Below are 20287 nucleotides of genomic sequence, written 5' to 3'. Positions count from 1 at the left end.
TCTAAGGTTAGTAGTAATAAAGGAGTTGATGTGACTCAGTCTAGAATAGTCTGGCTGAAACTGGCCACATTGACTGAGTAAGCATGGCTTTCATATTTAAGTTTCAAGGGATACTATTAGGTTAAATAATTTGAAAGTTGTATGTCACTGAGGCCAGAGATCATTAAAACTGACTTATAAAATACAGAAGGATTTAATAAGTCAAAGACATGGCCTCATTTTCTGGCTTTAAAAACTTATAATACAATTCCAAAAAAAAATTCAAAACATCCAATAGATTTTATGCAACTTTCTAGTGACTAGTTTAGAAGACTAGGCTTGTAGAGTCTTTAATAGACAGATCATTTGCTTTTCAGAACTAATTTCTGTCTACAGCTGAAAATATTCTGTAAATTTATTTGTGGCTAGTACCAGTGGCTAAAATATACTTAATAGATCTCCCTTCCTCCAGATCAATGCCCAGTATTGAGGACATCCTAGTCCATTGCATGTCAACTTTTTTTAACTTAACTAAAATCTTTCCACTATCTAGGGTCTAGTTTACTTTTCCTCAAGATGCATCTGCTGTAAACATGGTCTAGTTCCAAATGTCCCCTTCTGTTCTCAGGGTTAGTTTGTCTCCCCTAGACAGCAGCACAGAAGCTCCACTAGCTGTATGTTAGCAACTATATTGGATAAACAAAACTGCTTTTACTCAAACATTGGGTGCTTCTCTGGCTTTGCTGGAATATTTTGAAGTACCTAATATTAGTCCTTTCTGTTCCATACTTTCAGTGCAGCTATTAAATCAGCCAAACTACTGCCCTGGTCTTTTAGTATTTAGATTCAGTAGGTTGTTTAAATATCTTATATAGTTTATGCCCTAACTAAGCTACAGCATCAGTCTCTCTCTGACAACTTTTTTTTTTTAAGCGGTTGTTCTGTTTTCACCCTCTGGCTAAGTTAGTTTTGACAGGAACAGCTGTTGACTGACTAGCTAAAAGGCAGTAGTGTCACAAAATTAGGTCATATGTCTGTCAGTTGGAAGGTTCTGCAGTACCAGGCTGTGGCTAAAAACAGCATTGAATTATGTGCATGGACTGACTTTTTTGGTAACTCAGGTAAAGCCTCAGTTGCAAGGCAGGTTTTTTCTGAAGACTTCTTTTTTAAATTGAGAAAGCTGCTGATCTGTCTGACTCTTCAAGATAACCATTTGAAAATAAACACATCAGTCAACACTTGGGGCCATATTTTTAAAGGGTCCTAATCTTGACCATTTGAAGTTTGCCATCAATTGTGGGTGCAAATTGTAGCATTGACATCTAAGAGCTTCTCTACACTTGTGGCAGTGTGTAGAGTATGTGAAGCTTCACGTTGCAGTGACAGGCAGGCTGCATCCACACTCACTGTGATGTGTACCAAGACATGGTAACAAAAGGCTTTGATGGCGGGGGGGGGGGGGCAGCAGGACACTACACTGTTTAAAAACCATAGAGTAGAGGTGGGAGGCTGGCTTGGGCCTGTAGAGAGACATGTAGGGTACTTTACTTGCCTAAGTTGTGCTTTGCTGTCTGTGCTGCTATTCATACCTATGCTAGCAGTGTCTGCTCTACTTGCCACCATAAGTGCAGACTTAACCTAATTATGGCCATGGCTGATCTAAGTCCCAAAGACAGTTTCATAAAGCAGGGGTTTGGCAGCTCAACAGCTTTTAAACTAAACTTGATGTGATATTGGAGCAGAGTCTTGATGAAAAGCCAGAAACTCCTATTAAATACCTATAATGGTTTAGCTAGCTACAGCTACTTTGCTTTAGAGATGGATTCGCTGAAGCAGACTGCCTCTTTGACAATGAGAGTCTAGGTAGATGTTTAAGTTTAAATGTCACAACCCTTTCAGTTTAGAGGAGACAGAAGCTTATCTTGAATTGAGTTGATTTTACAGAAAAAGTAAATCTACCAGCTTAATGAACCCTCATTTTAAAGACAAGGCTTGTTTTATACTTGGCAAAAAATACTATGAACTATTTACCAAAGTCTTCACTAAAACTCTGAAGGGTGTCCCTTCATTCACTAGATACTTAACAGCACTCTACATTAAGTGAAACTTGGTAGATTTTGCTAATATAATGCTGCAGTTTGTCAACTTCACAAGTTCTATGAAGACTAGTTTGGTGCACTTTGTGTACAGTGTTGCAATGAAAGCTGTAAAAGAATGCCTTTGTATAATAGAGTAGCATGCTGTGTTCAATCATGCTGTCACATCTTTCTTGCATCATGTAATTATCTAAATTTCAGTGTAACAAATATCCGTTTAAGATGCTGAATTTGACTTATGATGTCTTGTATTCCTAGTAACTTGTTTTGATCCACTTTAATTGAGGCAGCAGATGTACACCACCCAATTTTTCATTCTGGGGAAAGTACATCAGTCTTTAAATTTTTTTTAATGTAATGCACTGGCACTAAATTCTTTGAGTTGGACATATGGTTATAGTGACCAAAAGTTCATAATCTGAGGATCTATGTTCAATGAGTTGTTTTCAGTCCATTCCTAGATCACTCAGCAGCAAAGCCATAATGGAGCCTGACTCAACTCTACAGTTGGCTCCTCTAAAAACAAGGGTAGAAGCTGGGGAACCTGCCTGATGCTGTTTTGTTAGCTTTTGTGAGCACTGAATTCACTTTAAGAACTATGGGGAAAATACCATCTAAGCTTGAAGCAATATGTGACTTTTTTTTAAAGTGTTTTTAAACAGTATTTTGTTTTTAGAGCTTCTGTATTTGTATTTAACACTATGTAGGGTCAACTTGTACATGTGAATAAAATTGAGTGACTTAACTGGTTTAGCCTCTGACTTAAACAGTGGTGCAGACAGAAGGTGGGGGTATAGCTTTGTGAATGTAACCATCTCTTCACGAACCGAGTACTCATTTGACTTTGCAGGCCTTAAAGTGAAAAAAGCCACTACATGGCTATATAAAAATTTCAACCCCATCTAGCCATCACCCTGTACTCCGAGACACCACATTAGGAATAGGTATTAGTATGGAAAAAGGAATGGGTGCTTTTCCATCTTCTACTGGCCACTTTGCAGTATTCCTTTGGAGAACTGTCTACTTTTTTCCCTTCCTCTTGTTCCTACAGTAGTTAATGTAGTGTAACATGATCCCTAATACCATTTCCTCTTCTGCTTAACAGATGACAACATTGGCTTCATTGCTCTGTACTGTTAAGTGCAGATGGGGGTCCCTCTGACAAGGGCAAGAAGAAATTCCATCATTCTTTTGCCTAGGTAATTAATTCAACTGGCCCCCATAGCTGTTGATGCAAAGTAGCATTGAGAGCTCCAGAAGTGAAAGGATGCAGTATCCTGCCCAGCCTTAATGCAGTGGTGGGCTTACTCAGGCCTGATGCTGCTACCCTCATGCTGAGAAGGGCCACTCTACAAGTAGTCAGAGGTGCTTATCTGTAATAGTTTGTAGCAGAATCAGGGTCAGATTGTCACTTTCCAAGAAGTTACAGAAGTTTTTATGCAAGTGTCACACTAAAGTTCTGGTAACCTGGGGAATTGCAAAATCAAAGGAAAGGCTAGAGGAAGTGTTCCAAGAGCTTAGCAAGCAACTTCTTTTCTAGACATAGCTGGAAACTACATTAGATAAATGACCAAATGCCAGCAATGAGTATCTTATCTAATGTTCCCCAGGGTTGTGAGCTACCTGCCTTAGTGTACCACTGTGCATGAGCTCCTGGAAACATCAGCTTCTGGCAGTACAAGCACTACCTCTGAGGCCTCTGTAGGCCTTGCTATAACATACATCAACCCACAGGCCTTCTCAGCGTTCCCTGTAGTGTCCAGCCTCTTACACACTGAACATTCATGGGAAGACTTCTTGCCCTGAGGATATTCTTACTTCACATACTCCTAAAACTTGCTTTCTTAAGCAAGTGTTGATTCTACTTATGGAAATATTACTAATAACTTGGCCATCTTAGGGTGCAAGGGGAGAATAGAGGATCCTACTGCCATTTGCACTAGGGTAGGGGTCCTTCATCTCAGGCGCACCACTGCTACATAAAGCAGGGGTGGAATATCTGGTAGCAGTATCTGTGGGAGTGAGTCACTTATCCCCCTGCCTCCAGCAAAATATTGGCTTGTGCTTAACTGGGTAGATCAGCTCCCTACCACCACCACTCTTAACCTGCAAGATAAAGTAAAGGCTGCATAACCCAAAGAGTGTTGGGGGAGGCTAACAGATGTACCTTAGTCCCCTTCGACACATCCCTTTCTAGCATTCACTGAATACTGCCAGTAAATACCCAATATCCTGTCCTCAAAGAAACTGTATATGCCCAGCCTGTTAGGTAAGTGCTGATCCTGAATTGACAAACATTTTTTGCTACAATGTTTATCAATGATCAAGACGCTGATAGTCCAAGTGTAGTCTTCAGGAATCATGTTTTCTGTGTAACTTGTTTCTATCTACCTAAAGCAGCATTTCTCATCCCAAATGTCTTTCATAACATTTCCAAGCAAGGCTCTTTTGGATTCCATTTTCATGAAGATAAACAGTCATCTTCCCCCACAGGAGAAATGGGCATCTTTTTGCCCTTCCCTTAAATTCCTCAAAGTTCATAGTCTGCCCTCAGAGATTGACCTTCTCTGGTATCTTGACTTTGTATGTAAATAGGGTTTCCATTGTGCTGGCTTACAATTCTTAATTCACAAATGACGACCTGAGACAGGTGCCACAACCCATACAGCAACCCTGCCTTGATTCAGAAGACTGAGGTGATGTCTGCACTAGCAAGCTTACACTAGTACAGCTACTGCTCTCGCCCAGCAACATAAAACCACCTAAACAAACTGAGTTAAACCATCTGTGCACTGTAATAGAGGTACAAGAAATAAGATGACTCACTACAGAACACCTATACTCTTCAGAAAACATTCTTTATTCAAGAGTAGATACAAGCATCAAACATAATGGTGTAGTGCAGCAACACACTCAAGGTAGGAGAGAGGGTTTTATAAAATACTTAAACCATCACAAACTTTAACAATCTAAAATCTCCATGAACAATGAATTAGACTTCAGATGCCTGATGTGGTAGGAAAGCTTTGCTGAGCCATTTTGCTTTGGTAAGTCAATTAGGGTAAGAACGTCTCCACACATGGAATGCATGCACTATGTATATGGAAGGTAAGCAGACTATTTAAGTAAACACTACATTTGTCAATCTAGCTTGTTACAGGTATGATTAAAACTTTAGAGCCAAATGTGAACTTAGTTTGGGGATGTTCCTGGCATGAAATGTAACATCTTCAAATCTATCACTGTGGAATAGTAGATAATCTAAACTACACACTGTGGAGAGCTACCCTCTGTCATGATATTTTCCCCAAAGCTTGCTACATTAAGTTTTAGAACACCTTGTTACTTTACCTCTAGTACCAACTGGTCATTAAAATGAAATATGCATCACAGTACAAATTGTAACATATATGTCATGCACTTTAACCTTGTTAATGTGCACTGTCTGAATGCACTTTATTTTTAGAAACACTTTAAGATGTTAAGATCAAGTATATACACTAAGGCTTACTGTAATAAAGCTATTTATTCTACATGAAGGGAATCTGGAAGCTTAAGATAACTGATTACAGGAAAAAAATTGTGCTTAGCCTTTTTTTAGTTCCAGAAAATTGACCAAACTCTTCAAAAAGTACTCACATATAAACAAAAGGTTTCTCTATCAGTTTTGTATGTAAACGGCAGGAGGAATGAAGAGAGACTTTTTATCACTCCAAATCTAAATCTGCACCAGTTATTTCTCAGATTGTTTGGAAAGAACAAAAAAACATAAAATCACATTTGTAACACTGAAGATAATGACATTGTAATGGAGAAAAATAAAGAGCTGCAGAGAAGGAAAATGAATGAGGTTTAGCACCCAAGGAGGGGAAAACCACTTGAGACCACAGTGCAAGTATTACTGGGGTTTGAGAACCTTGGAATTAAGCAAACCTTCCTTTTATCAGCACCCTTAACTTGGTGGGTAATAAAACTAGATGATTAAAGGCCCTACCTGCTTTGGTCACAACAACAGTGGCTGGAGAGAGACCACAGCTTGTGCTACATCTCAGAACTGGGAAGGTCAAGCAGCCTTCCCCTTTTCTCACCATCTACCAAAAAGTTGAGCAGGAGGTGTAAATGTGAAAACCAGACAGTCATTTCTCAGCATTCAGTCCTCTTTGGGGCTCTGGAAAGCAGGACACAATTCTCCCAACTTTGAGAAGCTGGTATGAAGGCAACATATTCCACTGGACTACCCCCAGCAGAGTTTGGGATCAAAGGACAGGCAACTGCATGATCTAAAACTAAAAGCTATCAGCAGGGTCTTCCAAATCTGATGTGTAAACTCCCTCTATTTTGAATCACCAGTCATATTCTCTTTTCTGGGAGGAGAAACAAAGGGGCTGTGGTAGAAAGCACTTCCAGATAATATATACTTGGAAGACAACCAAGAAATTGGGATCAAGGTAGATATTTACATAGTATGGTTCTTTGGCATTATTTTAGGCTTTGAAATGCAGTATTAGGCAGTTTCCAAAAAAATATATGCAAATATACTAGGAGAAGAACATTCCTTAGGAGCATTTCTGGTCAGCTAGGCAACAGACATCCATGCTATATATATAATACGCCTGAGGGAATTCTGCAGGGGGTTCCAAAAAGAATGGCTCTAGACTGTTCACAGTGGTACCTGATGACAGAACAAGGAGGAATGGTCTCAAGTAGCTGTGGGTGAGGTTTAGGTTGGATATTAAGAAAACTTTTTCACTAGGCAGGTAGTGAAGCACTGGAATGGGTTACCTAGGGAGGTGGTGGAATCTCTTTCCTTAGAGGTTAAGGTCAGGCTTGACAAAGCCCTGGCTGAGATGATTTAGTTGGGAATTGGTCCTGCTTTGAGCAGGGGGGTGGACTAGATGACCTCCTGAAATCTCTTCCAACTCTGATATTCTATGATCAGTGCATGTGTGCATATTTTCATGTACCATACATATTTTAAAAAATGTTTTGGTAGAAAATAGCTTCTGCTAAAAAGTTGCTGCATTTTTGCCCACCAGAGGGCAATGTGGTGCTAGAGCACAGCAGCTGCTCCTGGCAAGCCCCAGCCAGGATAGGGGGAAGAGAAAGAGAAAGAGCCTACCTTCTTCACAGTGCCTGTTGGACCAGGTCAAGAGATACAGGGAGATGGACTGCTCAGGGGCAGGGGTCAGATAGGGGCTCATAAGGGCTAGTGGGGGAAGGACAGACTAGGGCAGGGGCTGAATGGGAGTGAAGGCACAGGGACATGGGGGAGGGGGGTGCAGAGCTACAGGGGGGAAGGGGAATGGAGCATGGGGGCACAGACACACATGGGGAGGGGGCAGATTGAATGGTAAAAAGGACTCTCTTAGGCACTGTGTGGAGACACTCCCTAACAATCTGCCTCCATGCCCCATCCCGGTTCCATACTTTTCCTACTCATACCCAGAAAACCCTTTAAATTCAGATCCAGGCTCCTTCCCAGCAGTTTACTTTCCTCTCCCTAAGTGCCTCCATTACCCTTGACTCCCCCAAGCCTTTGCACTGCTTCCTCGGGGGGGGGGGGGGAATATAGTTCAGTATTGTCATTTAAATGAATTACTCAGAGTTTGGGTTAAATATGCCTAGTAAAGAATCTATTTGTCAAAAAGCATTAACCTGAACCTTTTTTGTAGTCTGTATTGTTACAGACACACATGCTCATAGGTATTTTGAAATAAATTACTAAAATAATTGAAACTGGTGTGATTAGTGTATTATTTTGACAATACGCAGAATTTTGCAGAATTATAAATATTGCATGCAGAATTCATTTATGTTTTTGGTGCAGAATTCCCTACAGGAGTAATACAATGAGTCTTTTCTACATGTCATTTAAGTCTAATGCTGCATGCTGACTCTTGATTGAGAGGGATATCATACAAAGCTACTTGGATTAATGGCCTGCAAGACTTCAGAAGAGAGACTTTTCCTGTATAAAGCATGGTCAAGTGATTCTATTTAATCCTTGTGCTTTTACATTCAGTTTCAATTTTTCCAAAAGGGTGTGGGTCTCTATCTAAACTGAACCAAGCCTCACCATGGACTATTTTTAAATGCAGGATTAGAATTCCATTGAGGGGCTCTAGAATCTACCTGAAGCACTCTATGTGTGCTTTTGTGCTGCCAATACCGTCTGGAATTATAGCCCTATAATTTAGTTTTAATATTTAAATTCCATTTGTGTTCTTTATCAAGTGAGGATTCAGGTGTCCATCAATAATGCAGTTTTTGCCCATGAATTGTAACAGATGTCTAAGAAATAATCTTTATGTTACTAGGTTTCTTAGGCTAAATGCCGTTCAGTTACACTAGTATAACTTGAGCTCAATGGAGTTATTCTGGACTTACATTCATAAGAAACCTTTCTACCCTCTCCTTATTACATTCCTTTCAGAAATGCCACTTAAGGACCTGTGGAGAGGGGGTAATACAAAAGCTACAGAGATTTCCCACCACTCCTGGAGAGTGATGTAGACACCTAGGCTTCATGCTGTCATTGGACTCTCTCCTACCACCTAAGTATAGCTCTAATGGAGCCATGACAACAGGATTTCCTGTGCTGACTGTTCTGCCCCACAATAAAGAGGTCAGGAGAGAGGTTCCAACATCCTAAACTATGAACTAAAGTTAATATGACAAGCTGAATACCTAATAGTTTCCAGGGGCAGAGAGAAAAATGCATGTAGCCCACCTATATTCCATTTCCTCATGTATATAAATCCAACACTATGAAATACCCTCAGCGGGATCTGACAACAGGGAGGATGGCACCTTATTCCAGGCCAGAGGGGAGACTTGTATGAAGAGACCCTCTAATTAGGACCATCAAGCCCTTGTTTAAATTCCTATAATACCATTATAGATTTTTAGAAGATTTAAAATACATTTTAATGAAAATTCCACATTCAGCAGAGTTACTTGCACTTTCTAGGTACTGTACGTTTGAAACACTTGGCCTCACTGAACAGGTATTTTCACTGAACAGACTTTTTATAGCAGATTGCTTTATTAGTAGCTAAAGCATCTTTGAGAAGTGCAGTCCAACGAGATTAAGCAATATCTTATAGAAACGGCTCTCTCATATAGACACACGAGAAATCATTGTGGTGATCTTTCATGGACTCACACAGCAGTAAACAGAAAATACAGTTTTGCTAAAAAAACAAACAAACCTCATTGGCCCCCCACTTCTATACAACAGAAGTAGAAAAGGAAAAGAAAAGATCCAGAAAGCACAGATAAGAAACTTCCAAAATCTAAGGTCAGACAACTGTCATTTCAGAGACTTAGCAGCAGCATTTTTAACCTACAAAGTAGGGAAAAAATACAGTTGAGAGAAAATTTATTTAAGAATTGTCAGAAAACAGGACAGATGCACTTCACTAGAAATGTCCATTCCAAATTTGACAGGATTAGTAAACTTAGGTAATGTCCTCACCGTAATTCTAGAATGGATTATGTAAACACCTTGTAGAATGTGGCAAACGTAGTGAAGTAGGAAAATCACTGACAGTGTCAGTGGCTTTGTATTTCAGGTCATAAATATAACCTACTGTGCAATTAACACAAACATGATAAAGCCTAACTCAGTTAACAAAAGTTTTAGTTAATATGATTAAAAAAATAAAATATAATTGCTTTTAGTGCAACATTTATTATATCAAACATAAGTATATCATGCTTTGGAAATTTACTGTTACATTATATACAGTATACAGCAATACTTTAAAGGTGAATGACAAAAATATGTAACGGAAAATGTTTACATACAGGTGAGTCTTAGTACTGTCCACTGAATTATCAGGTTTGTTTTGCAGTCTGCTATGTCATATGCACATTCCTGCCTACCACCATACCGTACTGTTTTTCCAGCAGTGGTTTTTCTGTTCACATACAGTAGTAAAGATGTTTTAAAAAAACTGCATAGCCTTCAAGCTGTGTCAGTTGTTGCTACAAACACCAATTGCATGGACATCTGAAAAAACACAAAAACAAATTATTGTGTGAACATTTTATGAAATTTAATCTAAGTTTAGGAATAAAAAGGCTCAAATCCTGCAATTGGCTCTGCGGACATATACCCTTGCAGAGCCACATTGAAGTTCCTGGGATTTCAGATGGATGCATTCAAGCCATTTGTAAACTCAGGATCCCTCAAGCTGCATCCTTCCAGTTTTCCTTCATTTAAAGGGCACAAACCCCTTTGATTTAGGGACTGCTAACTCACAGATTACATTAGGAATAGAAAGTTTCATTTTAAGATTTATGGTTGACAGTTGATTTAAGAAATCAGTATTTGCAAATGTTTAAAACTTTGCTCTTAAGTTTCAACCTCCTCTGCTCAGATTTCTGCTAGCAGCTTGAATGAGGAGGATGTGTACTACTCATACTGTATCCCACTCAGGCCAAAATGAATGCAGAGAAAATAATCCAGTTATTGTGTTTCAAAGACCAGTTTTATTTTTAATACATCTGCAGCTCAGAGCAAGTTGGTGGCTTTCTTCAATAACCATCTGTTTATTGCACCAAATGCAGCATGTATTGATTACTTGCCCTATGGGCAGGTGGCGTATGTGTATATTTGGTACAAGGAACTCTGGCCCTCAGAGACCATGTACGGGCTTTGGAGACCAGGGTGGCTAAGCTGGAGGAGCTAAGGGGGACACAGAGATGTACACAGATGAGACTTTCCAGGACACAGTAGAATGATTCCACCTCCAGTCTGACAGCCTCTGTGCTATTGATGATGAATGTCTCAGGGAAGGAGGACAGACAACTGAACAAAGAAAACTATCTTGCATTTGGGACCCTCCTTCCAGATGATGTTGTGGTACCCTCTTGCACCGAAGATACCTCTCCAGGGGAGGGAACTCCAGTTATTAGGAAGAGACAGGTATTAGGAATGGGCGATTCCATCATTGGAAACAGATAGCTGGGTTTGCGATGACCAGGAGAACCGCATGGGGACTTGTCTGCCTGGTGTGAAGGTTGCAGATCTCTCGAGACATCTAGACAGACTAGTGTGTAGAGCTGGGGAGGAGCCAGTGGTCATGGCACATGTAGGTACCAATGACATGGGAACGACAGGAGGTGTGTCCTGGAGGCCAAATTTAGGCTGCTAGGTAGGAGATTGAAATCCACGACCGCCACGGTAGCTTATTCTGAAATGCTTCCAGTTCCACGTGCAGGTCCAGTGAGACAGGCAGAACTACACAGTCTCAATATGTGGATGAGACAATGGTGTAGGGAGGAGGGGTTCAGATTTATTAGGAACTGGGGGAAACTTTTGGGAAAGGGGGACCCTGTACAGGAAGGATGGGCTCTACCTAAACCAAAATGGAACCAGATTGCTGACACTTTGTTTAAAAACTCCTCAATGACCTTTTTAATTTTAAAGGCTGGGGGAAAGCCAACAGGCATGGAGGAGCATGTGATTCTGACAGAGACATCCCTTAGGAGGAGGATGGAGATTCTCTATATCCTAGTAATGGAGGAGAGGATGGAAGATATAATACAGGTAGGATCTGATGAGAAATAGTCAAATGAAAGCAAGTCCCATTCAATTACATCGTGTAATGGTAGACATCTAAAATGTGACAAGTTTTTAAGAGTGCTTATATACCAATGCTAGAAGTCAAAATAATAAGATGGGTGAACTAGAGTGCGTCGTATTAAATTAAAATATTGATATAATAAGCACCACAGACACTTGGTGGAATGAGGATAATTAATGGGATACAGTAATACCAGGGTACAAAATATATGGGAAGGACAGAACAGGTCGTGCTGGTGGGGGAGTGGCACTATATGTGAAAAAGCATAGAATCAATGAAGTAAAAATCTTAAATGAACCAAACTGTACCACAGAATCTCTGTGGACAGTAATTCCATACTCTAATTATAAGAATATAGCAGCAGGGATATATTACTGACCACCTGACCAGGATGGTAATGGTGACTGAGACTGAAATGCTCAGGGAGATTAGGGAGGCTACTAAAATAAAAAAACTCAATAATGGGGAACTTCAACTATCCCCATATTGACTGGGTACATGTCACCTCAGGATAGGATGCAGAGAAAGTTTCTTGACACTTTAAATGCATCTTGGAGAGGCTAGTCCTGGAACCCACATGAGGAGAGGCCATTCTTGATTTAGGACTAAGTAGAGCACAGGATCTGGTCCAAGAGGTGAATACACCTGGACCGCTTGGTAATAGCGACCATAATATTATTAAATTTAACATCCCAGTGGCAGGGAAAGCCCCACAGCAACCAAACACTGTAGCATTTAATTTCAGAAAGGGGAACTACACAAAAAATGAGGAGGTTAAACAGAAATTAAAAGGTACAGCACCAAAAGTGAAAACCCTGCAGGCTGCATGGAAACCTTTCAAAGACACCATAATAGAGGCTCAACTTAAATGTATACCCAAATTAAAAAACAGTAAGAAAACCAAAAAAGTGCCACCACGGCTAAACAAAGCAAAAGAAGCAAGGAGAGGCAAAAAGGCATCCGTTAAAAGGTAGAAGGTAAATTGCAGTGAGAAAACTAGAAAGGAGCATAAACTCTGGTAAAGGAAGTGTAAAAATATAATTAGGAAGGCCAAAAAAAGAATGTGAAGAACAGTTAGCCACAGACTCAAAATGTAACAGCAACATTTTTTTAATTGTATCAGAAGCAGGAAGCCTGCTAAACAACCAGTGGGGCCACTGGACGATTGAGTTGCTCAGTGGTTTGAGCACTGGCCTGCTAAACCCAGGGGGCCATTTAGGGAACTGGGGTAAAAGTCTGTCTGGGGATTGGTCCTGCTTTGAGCAGGGGGTTGGACTAGATGACCTGCTGAGGTCCCTTCCAACCCTGATATTCTGTGATTCTAAAGGAGAACTCAAGAATGATAAGGCCATTGCGGAGAAACTAAATGAATTCAGCGAGGGAGATTCCTAAACCTGAGCCATTCTTTTTAGGTGACAAATCTTAGAATTGTCCCAGACTGAGGTGTCATTAGAGGTGGTTTTGCAACAAACTGATAAACAGCAAGAAGTCACCAGGACCAGAAGGTATTCATCAAAGAGTTCTGAGGAACTCAAAGGTGAAATTGTGGAACTACTTACTATAGTCTGTAACCTATCATTTAAATTTGCTTCTGTACCAAATGACTGGAGGATAGCTAATGTGACACTAATTTTTAAGAAGGGCTCCAGAGGTGATCCCAGCAATTGCAGGCCAGTAAGCCTGACTTCAGTACCAGGCAAACTGGTTGAAACTATAATAAAAACAAAATTGTAAGATGCAGAAGAACAGAATTTGTTGGGGAAGAGTCAACATGGTTTTTGTAAAGGGAAATCATGGCTCAATCTACTAGAATTCTTTCAAGGGGTCAACAAGCATGTGGACAAGGTGATTCAGTGGATATAGTGTGCTTAGATTTTCAGAAAGCTGTTGACAAGGTCTCTCAAAGGCTCTTCAAAGTAAGCAGTCATGGAATAAGAGGAAAGGTCCTCTCATGGACTGGTAAACTGGTTAAAAGATAGGAAACAAAGGGTAGGAATAAATGACAGTTTTCAGATACACTGCAAAGGAGCTCATAGCTCAGACTCTAGGACTGGAAGGGACCTTGAGAGGTCATCGAGTCCAGTCCCCTGCCCTCCTGGCAGGACCAAATACTGTCTAGACCATCCCTAATAGACATTTATCTAACCTACTCTTAAATATCTCCAGAGATGGAGATTCCACAACTTCCCTAGGCAATCTATTCCAGTGTTTAACTACCCTGACAGTTAGGAACTTTTTCCTAATGTCCAACCTAAATCTCCCTTGCTGCAGTTTAAACCCATTGCTTCTTGTTCTATCATTGGAGGCTAAGGTGAACAAGTTCTCTCCCTCCTCCTGATGACGCCCTTTTAGATACCTGAAAACTGCTATGATGTCCCCTCTCAGTCTTCTCTTTTCCAAACTAAACAAACCCAATTCCTTCAGCCTTCCTTCATAGGTCATGTTCTCAAGACCTTTAATCATTCTTATTGCTCTTCTCTGGACCCTCTCCAATTTCTCCACATCTTTCTTGAAATGCGGTGCCCAGAACTGGACACAATACTCCAGTTGAGGTCTAACCAGCGCAGTGTAAAGCAGAAGAATGACTTCTCGTGTCTTGTTTACAACACACCTGTTAATGCATCCCAGAATCACGTTTGCTTTTTTTGCAACAGTATCACACTGTTGACTCATATTAAGCTTGTGGTCTACTATGACCCTTAGATCTCTTTCTGCCATACTCCTTCCTAGACAGTTTCTTCCCATTCTGTACGTGTGAAACTGATTGTTCCTTCCTAAGTGGAGCACTTTGCATTTATCTTTATTGAACTTCATCCTGTTTACCTCAGACCATTTCTCCAAATCATTTTGAATTTTGACCCTGTCCTCCAAAGCAGTTGCAATCCCTCCCAGTTTGGTATCGTCCGCAAACTTAATAAGCGTACTTTCTATGCCAACATCTAAATCATTGATGAAGATATTGAACAGAGCCGGTCCCAAAACAGACCCTTGCGGAACCCCACTTGTTATACCTTTCCAGCAGGATTGGGAGCCATTAATAACTACTCTCTGAGTACGGTTATCCAGCCAGTTATGCACCCACCTTATAGTAGCCCCATCTAAATTGTACTTTCCTAGTTTGTCTATAAGAATATCATGCGAGACCATATCAAATGCCTTACTAAAGTCTAGGTATATCACATCCACCGCTTCTCCCTTATCCACAAGGCTCGTTATCCTATCAAAGAATGCTATCAGATTAGTTTGATACGATTTGTTCTTTACAAATCCATGCTGGCTATTCCCTATCACCTTACCACCTTCCAAGTGTTTGCAGATGATTTCTTTAAATTACCTGCTCCATTATCTTCCCTAGCACAGAAGTTAAACTAACTGGTCTGTAGTTTCCTGGGTTGTTTTTATTTCTCTTTTTATAGATGGGCACTATATTTGCCCCCTTCCAGTCTTCTGGAATCTCCCCCGTCTCCCATGATTTCCCAAAGATAATAGCTAGAGGCTCAGATACCTCCTCTATTAACTCCTTGAGTATTCTAGGATGCATTTCATCAGGACCTGGTGACTTGCAGGCATCTAACTTTTCTAAGTGATTTTTTACTTGCACTTTTTTTATTTTATCTTCTAAACCTACCCTCTTCCCGTAAGCATTCACTATATTAGACATTCCTTCAGACTTCTCAGTGAAGACCGAAACAAAGAAGTCATTAAGCATCTCTGCCATTTCCAAGTCTCCTGTTACTGTTTCCCCCTCCTCACTGAGCAGTGGGCCTACCCTGTCCTTGGTCTTCCTCTTGCTTCTAATGTATTGATAAAAAGTCTTCTTGTTTCCCTTTATTCCCATAGCTAGTTTGAGCTCATTTTGTGCCTTTGCCTTTCTAATCTTGCCTCTGCATTCCTGTGTTATTTGCCTATATTCGTCCTTTGTAATCTGACCTAGTTTCCATTTTTTATATGACGCCTTTTTATTTTGTAGGTCACGCAAGATCTCGTGGTTAAGCCAAGGTGGTCTTTTGCCACATTTTCTATCTTTCCTAACCATCGGAATAGCTTGCTTTTGGGCCCTTAATAGCGTCCCTTTGAAAAACTGCCAACTCTCCTCAGTTGTTTTTCCCCTCAGTCTTGATTCCCATGGGACCTTACCTATCAGCTCTCTGAGCCTACCAAAATCCGCCTTCCTGAAATCCATTGTTTCTATTTTGCTGTACTCCCTACAAAAGGATCTCTCAAAACTGGGTGACTGGGCAACAAATGGCAGATGAAATTCAATGTTGATAAATGCAAAGTAATGCACCTTGGAAAACATAATCCCAACCATACATATACATTGATGGGGTCTAAATTAGCAGTTACTACTCAAGAAAGATTTGGGAGTCATTGTGGATAGTTCTCTGAAAAACATCCAATCAATGTGCAGCAGCAGTCAAAAAAGCAAACGGAATGTTGGGAATCATTAAGAAAGGGATAGATAATGAGAGAAAATATATTGCCTCTATAAATCCATAGTACGCCCACAGCTTGAATACTGCGTGCAGATGTGGTCATCCCATCTCAAAAAAAAAAATACTGAAATTGGAAAAAGTTCAGAAAAGGGCACAAAAGTGATTAAGGGTGTGGAATGGCTTCCATAGGAGGAGAAATTAATAAGACTGACTTTTCAGCTTGGAAGAGACAAAAAACAAGGAAGTATTTCTTCACATAGTGCACAACCTGTGGAACTCTTTGCCAGAGGATGTTGTGAAGGCCAAGACTATAACAAGGTTAAAAAAAATTAGATAAATTCATGGAAGATAGGTCCATCAATGGCTATTTTACAGGATGGTCAGGGATGGTGTCCCTAGCCCGTCTGCCGGAAGCTGGGAATGGGCAACAGGATGGAGCACTTGATTATTTGTTCTGGTCATTCCCTCTGGGGCACCTGGCATTGGGCACTGTTGGAAGATAGGATAGTGGGCTAGCTGGACCCTGTGTCTGACCAAGCATGGCCGTTCCTATGTTGGATGGACAGCTAAATGAAAAAAGCCCTCAAGAAAACCCTAGATAGTTGGAGGAAACTGGAGAGTGGGAGAAGTGCTCCTGAGGAAGTTAAGCAAACAAACCAGCTTGCTGAGCTCCCTAAAGAAGAGCATCTGCTTTCGACCCATCTTTAAGCTCCTGTGTGCTACTGGAAGGAGGAGAGGAAACAGGCTGGTCTATCAACAGCTCTCCCTCTCCAGCCTGGCACATCTCCAGAGTTGGGAAGCATCAACTCTGATTCTAAGAAGGGCTGGCCAAACACAGCTCATTGCCTTCCTTTTTGCTTTCAAGAGCCACGCAAAGAGCAGGCAGGAAACAGTCAGGCATTCTTGGTGGGGGAGGGCAGGGAGGAGGAAAATCAGCTGCTGATCTTCATTGGAACATGCCTCTTATTTCCACAGTCTGCTTGAGAACTCCTAAAAGGAGAGCAAGGGATGTTTCATTCCAGCCTCTCTTTCTGTCTCCCAGAGACATGTGTCAGACTGGCTCTCCCCCATATGCTGAAAATGACCTTAGACAACAGCTTGAAGAGGTAACTATCTTAATCCAGCAAAAAGGAAGAAACATTTGCTGCATTTCTGCTCAAGTCATAAGAAGGAATGCAAGACACCAAAAACTATTCTTCCTGTAAGGAAGAGGAGAATGTTTGGAACCATATATTGTATTTTAACTCATTTTAAAGACCAAGTTTGATCTTTAAACATTTACTATCAAAAAACTGATTATGAAAAAAGTTTGATAGATATGGAAATGTACCCTATTTTTTTTGAATTCTGATTTCTAGAAGCATTTTCTTATGACACCATGGAAATTGTTTGCACTTCTGTACAGTACAGATGTCTATTGAAAAATCAGAACACATTTCATGGCAGCAGAAGAGTCCAAGGGGCAGGTCTTTTGATTGAGAAATTCTATGGAATAAAAATAACCATTTCATATTTCAACAAAGAGTTGACACATGGAACCTACCTCTACTTGAAAAGGTCAATGGCAGCACAAATGAACTTTGCATATAACTTTACTCTATTGTACGGTTTTGCAACCCAAGAACCCCTCAATGCTAACTGGCAAGGAGGTTACAAAAATATCCTGATCATGGTACATAGGTTCTGGTTCACCAAAGAATGTTATGCGAGGTCTTAAATGAAATCTAGGCTCATACTGGTCATTGTTATTGTTGTGAAATGTATGTACAGACACCATGAAGAGCTATGTATGGGTACTGAAAATAAGTTATTAGATTCCGTATCACAGAGATGGAAAAACAGGTTTGCTGTCAGACAAAACATGTTTAGTCACCTGCCTCTGCCATGTAAATTAAGCATTTTAAGTTAACACAATGGATGCACATTTACATACGAAGTCAGAGAGATGTGCAAGTCAACAGAGCAGAGAGGAAAAACAAGTGATATGGGTATACTGTCTCTAAATACAGACAATCAATGTTGGTGATATAAGAAGGCGGCAAGGAAGATACTCACTTATCCTACACCTAGGAAGTAAATGGGCAGTGCATTTACATTCAGGAAAAAAGGATCACAACCAGCCTCGGTTAAAGCTGCAAATGGCTCTGGTTCAGATAAGACTTCATTAGACAGAAGTTTAACCTAATAGTTAAGTTTAGTACCTAGAAAGCATGTAATTGTTTATGTAGCCCTTTATCCATTATCATTATTTACCGTCTCTTGAATCTTTGATAATAAGCCTATTGTTGTTTTCACTATATCTCATTACTGAGGTTAAGCAAGGTGTTGATCCTGAACTGCATCATATAAGCTAGTGTGTACACCATTCCCTTGGGGACCACAGACCTGGTATTTCAATGAGTGTTCACTAGATAAGGAACTGGACACTACAGGAACACATCAAAAGAACTTGGGGATTGGAATACACCTATTATGAACTTGCAAAGTAAAAGGAACATAAGAATGGCCATATGGCTCAGACCAATGATGCACCTAATCCAGAATCCTGTCTTTAGATAGTGGCTGGTGCCAGATGCTTCAGAGGGAATGAAACAGAACATTAAGTGATACATCCTGTCATCTAGTCCCAGCTTCTGGCAGTCAGATTTAGGGACACCCAGAGCATGGGGTTCCATCCCCTACCTTCTTGGCTAATAGCCATGGATAGACCTATCCTCCATGAATTTAGCTAATTATTTTTTGAACCCAGTTATATTTCTATCCTTTACAATATCCCCTAGCAATGAGTTCAACATACCGACTATGCGCTGTGTAAAGAAGCACTTTCTTATGTTTGTTTTAAACCTGCTGCCTATCAATTTCATTGGGTGACATCTGGTTCCTGTGTTACATGAAGGGGTAAAAAATACTTCCTTATTCATTTTCACCACACTACTCATGATTTCACAGACCTCTATCATATTCCTCCCTTGGTCACCCCTTGTCTAAGGTGAACAGTTCCATATGAGAAGAGATTAAAAAGACTGGGAGCTGTTGCTTACCTCTAATAAGTTTTACTGCACTTGTTTGTACTTTTTCCAACCCCAATATATCTTTTTGAGATGGGGTAACCAGAACGGCAGACAGTATTCGAGGTGTGGGTGTGCCATGCATTTATACAGTGGCATTACAATATTTATTGTCTTATCTATCCCATTCCTAACATATCTTTTGTGACTGCCACTGCACTTTGAGCAGATTTTTTAGAGATCTATGTGGAAAGGGCTGGCATTGCCCAGAGGAGTGTGCATGGGTGACTAACAGGCTGGTGGTGTCAGGGAGCGGACATCCAGCTAAGTGCAAGCAAGTCTCCCTCATACTGGAGTCAAGGGGGAAGGGGAGAGACCCCACCTTGCTATCTCAAAAAACCATCATTAAAAAGGTTAGCCATGAAAAAGTCCAACACCACAAAATATGAAGGCTCTGTATGGAGGCATCAATACAATACACTAATGAGGTAGAACAACCTACCAAAGATGCTTATTCTCAGTTTCTACGGCTTACCTTTTGTTTCTAGAACAAGTGTTTAGTTTGTTTTGTTGTGTGTTTTTAACAGCCACACTCTTGAGCACTTTGAGCCTGTGCTCTACGTGGGGATCTCAGCTGTCTCAAGGCAGCATCTCCATACTGAATTCCTGAGCCCATCCTTTCTGGATCCAGTTCACCTGATGAGAAAGAAAATGGCCTTATAAGTTGTAATCTGTTTATCTACAAATGAGGACAAGTAAAAACAGCTAACACTAGATAAAGTTATTAGCATTTATGTTTCCCTATCCCAGTTATAAAACAGTGATCCAGTTCTTTATCATTCAGATAATTCCATCTCTCATTTCCCACAGTAGTTTCAAATTGTCCAGCCCCTGAACAGAACTGAAGCAGTGAGTTAGGGCTTATCTACATGAGGAAAAAGCCCATAGCAGCTAGTGAGTACTAGTTCCCTATGTGAACACTTACACTGTGCACTAAAAAAAAAAAAAAAGTGCCTTTGTGCATAGTAGCTTTCTCTGCCTGTCCAAAGTGCAGTGTCTCTCTACACTGAAGGATTTTTTTTGGGCAGTGGGCATACACACACAGCCCTCCGAGTATAAACAGCAGTGCAGATGGTGAAGCATGGATTAAATCAGTAAGAGTGACACACCTGAAG

At 40.5% G+C, this 20287-nt stretch overlaps 1 protein-coding gene across 2 annotated transcripts in view; it reads right to left on the bottom strand.

Annotated features, from left to right (window-relative positions):
* Positions 1-4917: 4917 nt before the first annotated feature.
* Positions 4918-20287, bottom strand: part of RAB4A (RAB4A, member RAS oncogene family) — a 35431-nt gene continuing 20061 nt past the window's right edge. For both annotated transcript variants that reach the window (XM_050949197.1, XM_050949198.1), the window contains 2 exons: positions 19648-19808; positions 4918-10089 (listed from right to left, as the gene is read on the bottom strand). In XM_050949197.1, coding sequence (XP_050805154.1) covers positions 19693-19808 — 116 coding nt within the window. In that variant the 3' untranslated portion in view covers positions 4918-10089; positions 19648-19692. The remainder of the gene's footprint in view (positions 10090-19647; positions 19809-20287) is intronic.

This window comes from Gopherus flavomarginatus, chromosome 4 (genome assembly GCF_025201925.1).
Source record: "Gopherus flavomarginatus isolate rGopFla2 chromosome 4, rGopFla2.mat.asm, whole genome shotgun sequence".
Taxonomy (NCBI): Eukaryota; Metazoa; Chordata; order Testudines; family Testudinidae; genus Gopherus; species Gopherus flavomarginatus.
Note: the sequence above shows the minus strand (reverse complement) of the source record. Positions and strands in the feature narration are given on the sequence as shown.